The sequence below is a fragment of the Paramormyrops kingsleyae genome, chromosome 18, assembly GCF_048594095.1.
Source record: "Paramormyrops kingsleyae isolate MSU_618 chromosome 18, PKINGS_0.4, whole genome shotgun sequence".
NCBI classification, from domain to species: Eukaryota; Metazoa; Chordata; class Actinopteri; order Osteoglossiformes; family Mormyridae; genus Paramormyrops; species Paramormyrops kingsleyae.
In genome coordinates this window covers 18,291,040-18,305,992 of record NC_132814.1, presented here as the reverse complement: position 1 = coordinate 18,305,992, position 14,953 = coordinate 18,291,040, and the positions used below count along the sequence as shown (strand labels likewise).

General features: G+C 46.0%; 1 protein-coding gene across 1 annotated transcript in view; it reads right to left on the bottom strand.

Annotated features, from left to right (window-relative positions):
* The window catches only part of jam3b (junctional adhesion molecule 3b), a 31,022-nt gene that overhangs the window by 2,813 nt on the left and 13,256 nt on the right, over positions 1–14,953 (bottom strand). The window contains exons 2-8 of the mRNA XM_023813597.2: positions 3,541–3,609; positions 3,262–3,375; positions 2,453–2,605; positions 1,568–1,770; positions 979–1,078; positions 574–703; positions 61–115 (exon numbers count right to left, since the gene is read on the bottom strand). Of these exons, the coding sequence (XP_023669365.1) occupies positions 61–115; positions 574–703; positions 979–1,078; positions 1,568–1,770; positions 2,453–2,605; positions 3,262–3,375; positions 3,541–3,609 (824 nt within the window). The remainder of the gene's footprint in view (positions 1–60; positions 116–573; positions 704–978; positions 1,079–1,567; positions 1,771–2,452; positions 2,606–3,261; positions 3,376–3,540; positions 3,610–14,953) is intronic.

Here is a 14,953-nt window from a genome sequence, read left to right as displayed (position 1 = left end):
GCATTCTATCCACAGTCTACCCCAGGAGGAATGGTCAATCCCCAAATCCTGTTCACTCACCTCATCTTCTGTCCTAACGTAGTCCACTCCATCTCCTTTGGATGGGGCCTTGTAGCTGTGAGACAGGACAAATAAAAACACATAAATGTCACAGCACCCCAATACATGCATCATACCTGAAATATACGGCTTTGAAGGGCAAGACTGTTTCATTTGGGTAACCAGAAATCATACAAAGGCAATAAAGTGAGATTCAGTACATCTGCAAGTCTGAGGTCATTTTGGAAAGACCCCTGGGTTTCAATCTTGTGCCAATTTTCACCCATCTCAAATAAACTCATTACTATAATTGTAGGCCTAATTTTGCATTTCCTCCAAAAGTCATTTGAACTCAGGCACTTAAAGTGGTGCTCCTTAAAATGAAAATATTTGTTTCTTAAAGCGTTAAGGAATGAAAAATTTTAAAAAAGGTGTTGAAATTTATTTTGGCACCAAATAACTTTATAGGTGTAAGAATTGTTTAATTTTACATGCAATCCCTATTTTTCACGTCGTCGTAATTTCCTCACTCACTTGTTTCCTGTTTGTGTCTGGATTCCGAAGTAGCCCTTTTTGCAAGCGCAGCAAATGCCAACTGTTATACATAAGAGCACAATGACCACCACCAGCACTCCCAGTACGATGGCTGTGACATTGATATCATCTGGAAGAGAGCAAGAAAAAAAAAAACATCAACAAGCAGTCCGGAAGACGCCCTCTTATAACAGAAACAGTCAGACACCTAGGTGGTCTTAAATTACTGCATGTCCAAAGTCCACGAAGATCAGACATTTCCTGATATAACATCAAAGTTATTGTTAGGAAGTTCTTTGACCAGAATTGCGGCTCATTCATGTGTTCATGATTTGTGTCAACAGTTAGCCCTGGGGCTTGGCTGATAGTTTTGGAGGATCCTGCCATGACAGACGACCCACTTACAGACTTCCATCTTCTGAGGGCCACACTGTGAGTTCCCTGCCTCGTTCTTTGCTCTGCAGTAGTACTCTCCCGCGTCCTCCTTCTTGACGACACTGAACCTCTGCGGACCAAACAAATTAGGAAGACCCGTTAGCAGAGCTCTGCCCCACGGCTCCATGGAGTATGCGGTGGAGTACCGGATACGCATGATGGGCTACTTTCCGGTCCAGTTTGGGAACCGCTAGAACGCTCCTCCCACGCTGGAGGGGTTGCAGGTTCTGGAGCTCTAGATACAGAAATAAGGCACCCAGGAAGAGTTTGAAATTCTCCTTGGGTAGCCTACTGTACCCTCTTTGGTACACACTGGAGGTATCATAACTGCAACCTTCAGAAGGGGGTGCAGCTGGTTGGCCGCCCATATGGAAGTGCACGCGACAGATCAGTGAGGCCTGGAATGCGAACACGATAACAGCAGATTGCCTACGTGGTTTAGACCTCCTGTACATCAACTGTCTCCCTAAAATATCTCAAATGCCCTCCTGTTACCCTTGCTCCACCCAAAGGCCCCGCCTTCGCCCCCTCCACATCCCAACAAACCCCACCCACTGACCAGCGTTCCTGTGCTGCTATCCAGGCTGTAGCTGGAGTTGTAGAATTTGGGACTGGTCTTGGGGTCCAGGGGAAGTTCGTCATTGTTCCGGAACCACTGGTACTGCGGTTTGGGGTATCCTTCGCTCTCCTCGCACCGGAGCTCGGCCGTCTTCCCCACGGGCACAGATGTGGGCACGCTGCACCTGGGAGTCACCGGCTTCACTGCGGAAGATGCCGCAGAAGGTCAGAAATCGAGCCGGCCAACGGCTGGTGAACCCACGGTCCATGAAGGGCAAATAAAGATCGATGAATCTGCGCGGAAGGGCATCCAAGCACAGATCTCAACTTTGCCAACCCAGCATACTACACCGTCCATGTTTAGCCCCGGTTAAACTCGGATGCGGTTTCAGAGATTTTCCCTATATAGCCCAGAACACGCCTTGGGTGGCGGCCTGTCAGAACGCAGCGCGGGCTCAGGCCAAGAAATGGCGGCCCACGCAATACGGTGTCAGCTTACAGCGTCACAGGTGGGGGACATTAATACAAATGGATTTCGATGGAAATAACTGAGAAACGCCCCTCGCAAAATGGCTGGAACTCCCACGTGTTTACAGGTAAAGGATGGGCTGTGGTCTCGCAGGATTACAGTATACGCTTCGCATGGAAGTTTGCGGGGAGCGTTACTGGCAACAACAAAACTGCAAGAATCTCTTCTGAGAATATATCTGTAATTGGTTGCCCATCTAAATTATTCTGAGCAGCTGAGCTGCAGTTTCAACCTCTGGCACTATGTTGAGCATCCAAAGAAAGCCATTTTAATGCCCGATTGGGGTCCACAGACGTCATTATATCGAAGGCTACAAAACAAATAAACATAAAAAATTGAAACACAGGACACACATACCTCTTACAGTAAGGTTGATCAAAATCTCATCAAAAATCTTGTCATCCTTATGGGCGGTGACCTCACACCGGTACTGCGCGGTGTCTGTTCTGGTTGCATTGGTTATAAATAAGGATGCGGGTTCCATAAGTTTCGCTCTGCCTGTTAAATCCCCTGCAGGAAGCAAAAGCAGGTTTAAATAGGTCTTATTATGTTTTTGGCGCAGGGCGGCATGGTGGTGCAGTGGTTAGTGCTGTTGCCTCACATCTCTGGGACCTGGGTTCGAGTCTCCACACTTGGGTTGCATGTGTGTGGAGTTTGCATGTTCTCCCCGTGTCGTCGTGGGGTTTCCTCTGGGTACTCTGGTTTCCCCCCACAGTCCAAAGACATGCTGAGGCTGATTGGAGTTCCTAAATTGCCCTTTGGTGTGCATGTGCAAGTAAATGGTGTGTGAGTGTGCTCTGCGATGGGCTGGCCCCCTGTCCAGGGTTGTTCCCTGCCTCGTGCCCATTGCTTCCGGGATAGGGACCCCCCCCGCAACCCAGTAGGATAAGCGGGTTGGAAGATGGATGGATGGATGTTTTTAGCGCTTGCCTTTAAAATCAAACCACTGACAGCTTCCACAAAAAAAAAAAACATTTTTTTTCATATTATAAACTTTTCGTATAATTTGATATTTTTCAGATATTTTACGCATCTCATTAGGGCAATTTAACTAAGGACTTCAAAGGATGGGAAGCTCAATTGAAGAGAAATGAGCTCCCTCCAAAAGAGACAGCTAAAAAGGTATGGTAGGACAATAACGATGCTGAGAGCTGTGCTTAACTTACCTGATACTTCGTCCGCAAAATAAACATAACTGGGTTCACCATTTTTTATCTTCTTCCATTCAATGCGTGGTTTTTCTGTAATGATGGATTCTATCTTACACGATAGTTCGATGGCTGAAAGAGGAAAAGTACAGACTGAGTTTTGGCAGCGGCATGTGGGGAGAGACACTCGCTTGTATAAAATCGACTCCATCTCAACAACAAACTTCTATAGTTTCACTGCAGTCCTTCTACCCATCTAGCAGCAAAAAAAACAAAACAGAAATGGTTTTCCCTTACAGCCGAATTCCTCGGTCCACGGTGTAGTATTTTCACTTCGGAGGTTCACTGCCATGATAGTGACGTAGCCTAAAAAGAAAAGCAAACAACATATAATGTACAACTGTAGTACAGTGGCTAAAACATATATATGCATATGATCAGTATCCAGTAATTAAATGATATCCAACGAAAACTATTCTATCCAGATGGTTCTCATGAAGATGGTTCATCAAGAGAAGTATGTGAAATATGCAGATTACCACAGGAATGAGCATCAAAACTCCACATTAATACCACAACCTCCCCCCCCATATCGCTGTGACCTCTGTCTAAACACGCCCTTTCTGTCTTGCTGACACGATCTACTTGTGTCCATTTTTAGCCCACTTCTGAAAACAAAACGTATGGAGTGCGTCTGGCGGCGTTTGTCTGCCCCCGACGCTGCAGTCTTGTCGGCTGGGGCGGGCTGAAGACCACCTATATCAAGGCTGCACATTCCTGCTCCTGGATCTACCAACCTGGAGAGCCTCAATATAGCTGGCATATAATGGCATCTGACACCGAGATGCTATTGAAGGACCTGATCATCTATCAGGTGTGTTAAATCAGGGCTGCACCTAAGCTCCTCAGGGTGGTAAATCTCCTGGAGCAGAGATGAGCAGCCGTGGTCACCAGCGCTCCTCGTGGTCTGCGGCTAGCCCTCATAGCCCACAGCCAGAGCAGTAACAACATTAATAACCAGCAAATGGCCCCAGATGCAGAATTCTTCCAGAACATTCCAAGTCTGTCTTTTGGGTTCTGCTGCCAGCACGTCTGCATCAACATTCTTGAAGTGACATATATGGTTTGTACAGGACTATGCCACCAACTGCTTTTGGATCTGTTCAGCTCAACGCCAGCGCCACAAGACACAGACGACGCCAAATGTTGTCCGAAAGAGACGCCACTTCACTGAATGAGCAACATTGCCGAGGCAGAAGAGGTCCTCATCAAGATGCATTTCAGCAACTGTAGCCGTTTAGTTCATATTTGGATTTGCTTTATATAAAAAGGCTAGAGTGGTTCTACTGTTCTTAACCATTTAAATTCTAGATGTTAACTCACCAGAAATGGTCAAATTCTTCCATCTTAGACAGTAACATACTACAACAGTCATACTACCCATTAATCTCTTAATGTAAACTATCAGAATGCCAAAACCATTCCTGCCTAATCACCTTATAGACTGCTCTGTTCAGGGAAAGATCAGGCAAGAGTCCTATACTGTCAGGTGTCCACTGTTATCTACAAATGGGAATCCGAGATTCTTAAAGCTTTGCTTTAAAAATCACTTTAAAGCCACAATCTAAGCTGCTTAGCCAGAAGAGCAAAGATAATTGTCAAAGTAATCCAAACAAATATTCCATTTTCCCATCCTCTCAATTTCATCTCTGATATTAACATTTTTTGATAGCAAAACAGGGGTTTGCATTCAGGAGTTTATTGGATTTTCAATATGCAGTGTTTTTCACATGATGTAAAAAGGAATGGTAAGGAAAAAAAGATGATTAAACATTAGAAATCCTACGTTTTTACTTGACAGATGTATTAATATACAGAAAGGACTCTTCATATTCAACATAAAAACACTAAGAGCTATGTCACTTAACTCAAGTATCACCCAAGAATAATCTTTCATTACTATTATTAATCTGATTTCACTCATCTGATTTCATTGTAACTAAGCAACCAGACATCAGATGGTAACAGAATACTGGGAGATACTGTGAGCTCTAATTAAATTAGCTATGTCACTTATCGTGTTATCCAATTGCCATTCATCTGATAATAACTGTGAGATATGTATCTTAACAACACCTGGTTTGGACGAAACACAATAATGAGAAATCTAATTGCATGTGAAAACAATCCATTCCAAAAATGTGCCAGTCCTCGGTATGCAGATAGGGGGCGACGGCTTCGGATTTCACATATGGGTGTTTTGCACTGCCTTCTCACCATAATCTAAAACACGTGGATCACTGAAAAACACACCCTGGCTCATAAATACATTATAATTTATATGAAGTACAGTCAATGTTTACAAATGGCACGTTCGACTTTGATTAGCATTTTCGGCCCATTTATAGCATTGACACTTCACATCCTTAAATGTCGCTACATTCCCCCAAACCTGTTACTAAGTCAGACACGGACATGTCTTCCAGTGCTTCACAGGCCAGACTGTCGACTCGGTGTTAGCATAGCAACGAGGCTTAAGTTAGCTTGACATTCAGCTAAAAGGTTGCAAAGCTCGTGTGGGATACCGTGTCGCTCAGGGGGACATACAAAAAAAAACAAAACCTCAATCGGAATGAATATCGTCATGGTTTACAAGCCCCATGCTTAGAGCGTGTATACAAGGCTCCCACTGACGTACAATCCAAGCTGTTACCTGCAAACCCACAGCGATCCACACATCTTACACTAGGACAAACCAAGGCTGTACTTGTAATGTGTAGACGTTTGACTTTCGTCTAGCAGCGCAAGGGGGCTTAAGGCTAGGTTCTGTATGTGAGGTCACACGTAGGAGGGGCTAAGGGCTGCCGACGTGTCGTCCAAATGATGACATCCTCCTCAGGCACAGGGTACCCAGCTGCTGCTCTGAAGCAGCCCGCTGGCACTGCGAACACTGCTGCAGTTACCCAGCCGGCGGGAAGTGATGATGAATGCCTGGCGGGTGGCAGGTGCCTCCTGTCTCCTTCTTACTTCCACCGTCGCATCCTGCGGCCCAGATGTCCCTGTCATCCTGAGCTCGGTCTTGGGAAAGGATGTCTGGTCGGGGCTTGCGAGGGAGGGAGAGCTCACACAATGCAGAGAAGCCCCCCCAAGTCGTCTCTGAACCAAGCTTTCACACCTGGAGGAATGCTGGCAGGCATTATCCAGGAAGACAGGATGCCTGCCCTTATCGCGGGGATAATGCGCGGGCTGGACATTCCAGGGGATAATCGTGCCTTAAAACACTGCACGTTCTCTGTGCCCCATAAAACCCCCTGCTCTTTCTAAACATCAGAGCTGGATAAAGTCCAACAACTTTAATCTTTGACTTTCCACTGTCAGGAACACGGCTTGCCTTGCCGTTATAATCTCGGTGCAATGTTGCGATGAAATCCCCGGCATTACAGATCCATCGGTCCCTGCCCTCTCCCCTTGAGCGAGAATCAGATCTTCGATTTTTGGCTTCCGACGTCAGCACAGAATATTCTGGAAAGCCTAATGTTACGGTGGCTTACAATAGCCCACTTGCGGGTTTCCCCAGAAACAAAAAACTCATGAATGCTCGATGAAGTTGTCTATATAGGAGAATCTCAATGTTATGAATGCAAACTTAAAATTCCCAAACTCGATATAGCAGAGGTAGGAACCCAGTAATATCACTCCTGGCAATGCATGTTGTTTTCACCACAGGGTACAAAGCAAGTGTAACACTACAGGGGACGAAAGACCAATAAATCTCTGAGAGGTTGTTTCCGATATCAGGTAACCGACCGGGTTTAGAAAAAAACGATTTCCTCCGACAGCATCCTATAAAACCACGAAGAAAGTTCATGCAAAACAGAAAAAGAATGTTATTGGACCGATCTTGAATTGGACCCGAAACTGAATAAGTTAGAGCTTGTCGTGATCCATTCGGCCCATCCACTTCGTCTGGCAATGAGCCGAGTGAATGATGTTCCGTGTTATTTTTAAACTGCCACATTGATTGAATTCCTCTCAGAAGAAAGCTCTGTCCTTGCTCGGGAAGCTAGGACTCGCAAAGGAATTTGTCACACCCACCGAGCCCCTGGACTGGACTGGAGGTCCTCAGCTGAAACTTCCGCATCTTGGCTCTGTTTCATGACTGAATCACAAGCTGTGCACTCAAGTCTGACACCGGGCCCAGGAGGGACGTCGTCCAGAAAACATCGTCCGGGTAACAAGCAGGCGGGCAGCTGGATTAAATGGATCGGCAGAGATGCTACCCTGAAGAATTCATGATGGAGGGGAAACATCCAAGTCCCAGCTGATGTCAGAACATGCAGTGATGCACCACAAGTGGTCCACATGAAGGCCTTCATCATGTGCTTCGGCTAGGAGGTTTGTACAAACACATGTATACTTTCAGCAGTGGAACTCTTACCGCTATGTTCACTCTCTGAGGTATCAGCTTCCCCATTGGTCAGCCTGAACACAACCGGGTGACACAGAATGGGCGACTGGAATGTCACCTAGGCTATGGAAGAGCTTAAATCCAATAGCAGATGGTGATTTTTCTGACATTAAATTCAGGAATACCGAGAGTATCCTTTGAAAACAAAGGAAGCGACTATATCAGGCTACGCGACCACAATACCTCAATATTAAATGATTGCATTTCTGAATTTAGGCATGACCTTGCTAATTCTTACATTCCGTTTTGCCCGACAGAATAGCCACTTAGATAAAAGCTCAAGAAATAAATAAAGGTCAATTAAATGTCCCATCGCAATAGATGATGTGCGCCAAGGTTCTTTGAACCATTCACAGCCGCGCTTCTATAATCCATGCTGTGCCGTGGAAAAAATGGCGGCAAAGCAGAGACTGTAATTAGTGACCAGCTCATTGCAGGCTTCACCAGCTTCTGGTATCAGCCTCTAGGTTTACAAAGGTTAGGGAAACTGCAGCAGAAGTGAGGGTCCCGGTATTCAAAGAGGAGGTTCACGCACGCTGCGTTCACGGCCAGTTCACACGCCCTCTCCAAGAGTGTTGTCACAGCTGTGGATGAGGAGAAAGTTCCACTTTCAGGTCTGGCTCTATCGGCGCGAGCAGCTGGTTCCAGCAGTCGGTTCCCTCACACAAGGCAACTCATACTATTTTTACGCACTGTTCCTCTGGCTTTTTTGTCATTAAGGTACTTAAGACTAGCAGGTTTAGAGCCTTTTCTCAGGAGGTGGAAACACTACCATTGCGTATATCCTAAGGCTGCGGTCAGAGGGTTTTCCGTTAACCTCCACCGTTCCATGCAGGGATTGTCAAGTGGAAACCTTAAATGAATGTAGGGATTGTCTTTTTTTAGTTCCCCTTCTTTTGTGAAACAGACTTTGAATACGCTGTTTTTCATCTCTCATAGTAACGATCTGAGGCATTTTTTTGCGCAAAAATTATGATTTTCTGCTTACTGTACAACAAAACAAAAAAAAAATCAGTGATGGTACAGTATGATGACTTCACCTTTTCTTCACCTCAGTCAACATTTTTATAAACATGTTTATAAATAGTAGTAAGCCCTGCTTGGGGATGCACAAGTGATACAGAATCTAACTGGTCTCTGACATACATTTCTTTAAAAACACACAAAAATAATGTGCCTGGCGTGAGGTGGCCAGCTTTCCAACATTCCTCGCACATCTTCTCCAAAGGCACCGTAATGTTGTTGCCCTCAAAATGGGTCCGTTGACGACATAAAATCTCCTGCCCAGCAACGTCAGTCCCGCCTGCGGGGGTGAGCTCTCACTGATTTACGGGGCTTGAGACGACCAATGAGAGAGAGGATGGGCTGTGTTTCAGGGTGCCTGGGAACATGTCACTTCACATCAGCCACGCTGGCCGAATCCTGCATACTTTCGCCTGCCCACAACCAACACCATTATTTGCAGAATTATCCTGTTGCATCCCCCAAGAAGACATTGGCTTGGCTCATCTGGTAAAATGATGTGTCTGCTTCTCCAGTTGCCCATATGCATTCATTTTGCAACCTCGAAATAACATACAGCATCCAAAAAATGCTGCAAAAAATGCACTGACCCGATCATTATGTTTTTCCCCCACTACGAAAAGAGTATCCTCACTGCACCATGACACCTAGCTTTAAGCAGCCAAAACCACTGCAAACGCTAGTGGTAGCCTTTGTTTTGTAACACAGATTCAACCAGTGGGAGTAAATGAATGCTAAATCAACAAGACAATGGCTGGCATCAGCAGTGTCCTTCTCACGGAAGTATTCCAAGTTCACGCCAATTCAGAGCTCCGCCGGACATGGTTCTCCCTCTCTGGCAAGTCCTGTATCCTCATCCGTCCACTTTGCTTCCTAAAGCATCTCAAATTTGGCTTTACTCAAGCAGGGGCGATTCAAGGATTTTTTAAGGTTGGGAGCATAGGAGCGGCCTTAATTCATATAGAACCAATCATGAACCAATGAGATATACTGAATCAGTGAGAGACAGGGGAGGGGGCTCTACAGAGGCCAATCAGCTTTTAGCTGGGGCCAGTGTCCCCTTTTAGCTGGGGCCAGTAGCCCCATCCCACTACTGGTTCAAAGGAAAGGAATTATTTCTTGACATTAAAGGGTCTGATATTGTTTAAGAAAATAAAAACACCACGTGAGTGACTGTTGGCCTAAAACCGAAGACTTAATGTTCCCCTGGAAAGGAGTCTTAAAACAAGACGTGAAGGTTACCTCCTCCATCAGAGAGCATTGTTCTGGAGCACAGTTGAATCACAGCATTTTAAGAACGAACAACTGAAAACAATTAATGGTGCAAATGCCAAAAGAAATTACAGACAACTACAAATTCCCGACTAATTTTTTAACAACCATCCTGTTTTAATCATTCTGCAATGCCATCGTGGTAAACGTGCAATAGTTCTTCCTCCGTGCAAATAAAAATATATGCTTCTGCAGTGTAGACAAGGCTGCGACAGAGCTAAGCAGCTGTTGCCTATATTTTCAGATTTCATTATTCACATTTACCAGAAGTTATACTGTGGTGGCCCAGTGACTCAGTGGTTAGCACTGTTGTTTCAAGCTTCCAAAGCAGGAGGCCTGAATCCTGGCTCTGCTCTGGGTGTGGTGTTTGCATGTTCTCCCCGTGTCATGTGAGGTTTCCTTTGGGTACTGTTTTCCTCCCACAACCCAAAAATACACCACTGGCCTAACTGGTGTCTCTAAAGTATGACTGTATGTGTGAGCCTGGGACAGGACTCCTATCTAGGGTGTAGCACAACCTTATGCCCTGTGCTACCTGGTATAGGCTCCCTTTGACCATGACCAGGATAATACATTAGAGCAGGGCTCTACAAATCATGTGCCTCAATCCCAAATCCAGCCCTTGTTTTCAATTCCTCCATGTACTTAGTTTAATAAGTACTGATTCTGATTAGCCAGAGGCTTCACAACTGGTTCCCAGGCAAAGGAAGGCTAGAAATCAGCAGGGCTTGGACCTTGAGGAATGTGATTTGAATGGTCCTGGGTTAGAGGATAGATTAATGAATAAGCTGTATATAGGACTCTGGAAAGGCCAAGTTCTCAGCATATCCTGGAACGGAAATAAAGAGGCTAGGTGATATTGAATAATCTACTAATCTTATCATAAGGAGCTAGCAGAGTGCCCATTCTCACTCTGCAGGCAGTCTGCACACACTGGAACAAATACTGTCTTCTGCTGCTCCGCTGAAGGTACGAGAAACTCCTTCTACTTGGTGCCTTGCTCAAAGCCATTCAGAAGGACCACACCAAATCAGATGTCATTTCTTTCAAGAATGTAACATCTGCCCTTCTCAACCTGGTGAACGATGAGTTCAGTAGACTACAACATGAACGGCAAACACACCATGCCCTGTTGTGTCAGTCATACTTGTCCCTTGTCTTTGAGTTACAGCCGTTTGTCTCCACCCAGTCCATCGGGTCTTCGAAGACAGTACACATTTTTCCTCCCTCCTAGCTCCCAGATCAGCTGAACCAAACAATCAAGAATGAACCAAACAATCAAGACCAAACCAAATGATCAAGAACACCAAATACCTGATACAGGTTTGTGGTGAGCTGGTATGCAGCAAAGATGTAGTCACCAAGGACTGGGTTGATAAACACTTAGCGCTTTTCCACAGACAAAAAAATGGTTCTGTTCCGCTTCACGAAAAAGTTTAGTTTAGAACCAGGTGCCAACCAGGAACCGGCCTGTATTTCCACCAATTTTTGTCTCAGCGCTCAGCACCATTGCATCATCATGGGTGGGTGTAGCTGAGTAGGTAGAGTTTAGAGAACACCAGCAACAGCATTGTTTACTTACAAGCATTCATAAGCATTCACTTCCATATTTGTTTTGCACTGATAGATGCAAAACAAATATGTACATGCCCACACATGATTTCATCATGGTTCCCATTTAGGGACTAACTATTTCTTGGTTCTCAATGCAAACCAGTTCTTTGGTTCAGAACCTGTTTTTATTTTGGTGACAACACGCAGAACCAAAAGTAGGTTTTCTCAACAGGACCAGATCTCTGTTGGTGGAAAATGGACCACTGAGATACAGCAGTTTGAGGTACTGTACACCTCAGACACACATCAGAATTAGTGCATGAAACACAGCTGTACCCCCCCAAATGATGACATGATGCAAACACAGAGGCACGCCCAACTGATGGATGACGGCTGCGAATAATTTGTAGGCGTGGGTGGGGAGCAAATCTGTCAGTGAGCAGGATAGCGTTTGAGAACCCCCCTGCCGGGTTATTCATAGCAGCTGTCAGCACCAGTCCCGGACCACGCCACATGCTAATCGCTCACACTTTCAGGTAGAAATCACCCTGTTGCATCACTGGCTTCTTCATGGTTGCCCCGGACCCGCGACCCATCATTATCTGCGCAATTGGCTCGTTTTTCACCTGTCGGGCCACAATAAACAGATGTAGCGCTCTCCCCTCGTCAAATGAAATTAAGGCCACCCCGTGCTTCTTCAGGGCAAAATCCGGCACAACTGAGCCCCTTCTAGGTTTCCTCACTGGGCACACTCACTGTCATGGTGATCTACACAAAGTATCGATCGACTCGGTCTGTGATAGCACAAGTAATAAACTGCTCTTCCCACTGGGATCTGCTTCTGCAGCAGGCCCCATCGAATGAGGGTTCTTCTGCCTGTCTAGACTCTGCTCAGTTGACTACAGGTCACCTCTCTTGATGTAAAACCCGCAGCCGAGGGGCCCAAATGTAACGACACAAATGAAGAAACCCAGGAGAGCAGGAACACAGCACCCGCGGACTGAGGCGGCTGCCTGAAAAGACCAAAAGGCCACAGCCATCCAAGCAAAGGTACTTTTCTCCCTCCTCCTCTCCAGAAAACGCTACAGGTCCTTCAGGACCAAACCTTCAAGGCTCAGGAACAGCTTCTTCCCAAAAGTATTAAGAATGTCAAATACACACTGATAACTCACAGTATCATCCACTAGTACTTTAACCTCCGCATGTTGTTGTCCTATTTGTATGTTACTGTATACTGCTTGTATATTGTATATATTGTCTGTATATTGTACGTGTGTTCACTATTATGTTCTGCGATGTATTGTGCTTCATCACTATATGTTGTTTAAGTATAAAGGGAGGTAAGCAAGTACTTCTTTGTGGTTGTACAAATGACAATAAAGCTTTTGAATTCTTGATTCCTTGATGTTGACATCAGAAAAAACACTGGTGTTTTGCATTTCAGGTAAATTCCGCTCTACGTAGAATATAAGTCCAGAATATAAACGTCACTTCGCAGGTAAGTGAGAATTTTTGGAAAGACCTTATCAGCAGTTCAGATGACTGCTGCTTTTAGGTGTGTACTAAGTCAGCAGAATTAAACACATTTTCATTCCCTTTGCTGGGGTCGAAGTTCCAGTGCGATGCAATTCCGACACAATAGGCTGTAGCTAATTTGGCGCGAGGCGGCGTTTTGTGGCAAGCAGTGTGTCCCCCACTCGGGCTTCCAGGAACAGTCCCGCCGTGCCCGGTGTCAGAATTAGCTGCTCACTGTGCTGCGCACAGATGGCCCATGCCTGCTCGCTGAAAATACCATCCATTCTGGTCCAAACTGAGTGACCTCTGCCTTAATCCTAATTAGGATCATCATTTGGGGGATTTTTCCAAGTGTGAGGAGGAAGAAAAAAATAACAGCGACAGCCACTAAACCGGAATGGCCTTATGGGTAAAACTGGTTTCTAACCAAAAATATCATTTAATAAATGTGCACATTACAGTTTGTGATGCACTAACTGATACCAGAAACAGGCTTCCAATTTCACTGGCCATTTAAGGTTTTTACCTAAAATCTAATGCTAAAATCCAAAGTAATTAATTACTAAGCCCCTCCTCTTAATATTCTTCCATTCAGCTACTCCTCCTCTCCTTGTGAAAGGTGCCAAAATATCCGCCCACTCAGGACAATGCAGGTCTGCGCGCCCCTGCATTTGGCAAAGGCACTGATGCAGGCCCACCCCGGCCCCCACCAGGGCGGCAGTCTGTGGCGGGCAGGTACCATCGAAATCTCAGACAGTGGGGGTGGTCACCTGCGAGGTAAGAGCAGCTCAATTGCAGAAAAGAACAGTTGCAACACTGGGGTGAGACTCAGGCTGGGGGGGTGGGGGGGGGGGGGGGGTCAGGCAGAGAGTGTGCCAGGGAACTTAATCCTGTCCGTTTCTTGTTCCAGCCTGTACTACACAATGAGAAACGCTGAGTAAGATCTGGGTGGCGTCACAGATCCGGAGGCCGGGGGATGAGTCTGCTGCAGGAACTCAAAAGCACTTCATTCGCAGTCCAGACCTCGCTAATCCATCTCCATAATAAACAACATTTCCCCATCCAGGATTCGCTGACCGAAAAAACAATAACAGTGTAACAAATAAATTTGGATGGGGGACAAGCAGCCTCTCGCAAATGAGCCCTGTGCTGACCGGACCCAGATGACCATAGGAAGCTCATCAACACCTACAAAACGGGCCACAGAGCAGCTGGCTGTGTGCTCACCCAGATCGTACCGGGCCCAGAACGCCAGCCCAGCAGAGAGGCTGACGCTCTCATTGTGTTTTGTCTGAGACTGCCCCCCCCCCCAAGCATCACCGCCTGCTCCCCCATCCCGATCCAATCCCCCGTTGATTATCCTTTGTCTGCGCTCGCGAACAAATGACATTTTGTGCGGACCTAATTAAAATGCTGTCGAGTTAGTTAGGCCCGCTCTATCTGGCGGGCTCACATCACCTTGGCCATCAGAGCTGGGCCCTCAGCCTTGGGCCAGAATAACAATCGCCCTCGCAGATTCGCTCCTCGCAGACGCGCCAGGTGGCATGGAGCAAAGCTATTTAGCACGGTTTGCTTTAATCATTAGATAACTGCACAGTGAGGTGTCACATCCGTGATACAGACCCGGAACGCAGCAGCTCCAGGAAATAAACATAAAACCATGAATGCTTTGGGGTGGGGGGTGGGCTCAACATGCAGGTCACATGACTTCCTGTCCATTTACACTCGTTTTAAAACAGAGGTACTGTAAGATAGGACCGCCATGCAAAAGTGTATTTATTGAAAATGGGCCAGGCAGGGTGGCAGGGAGAACGACCCACAATCCAAATATCCGTCCTGCTGCGACGATGTAATTTCGAGATTCTTTTTAAAAGTTTC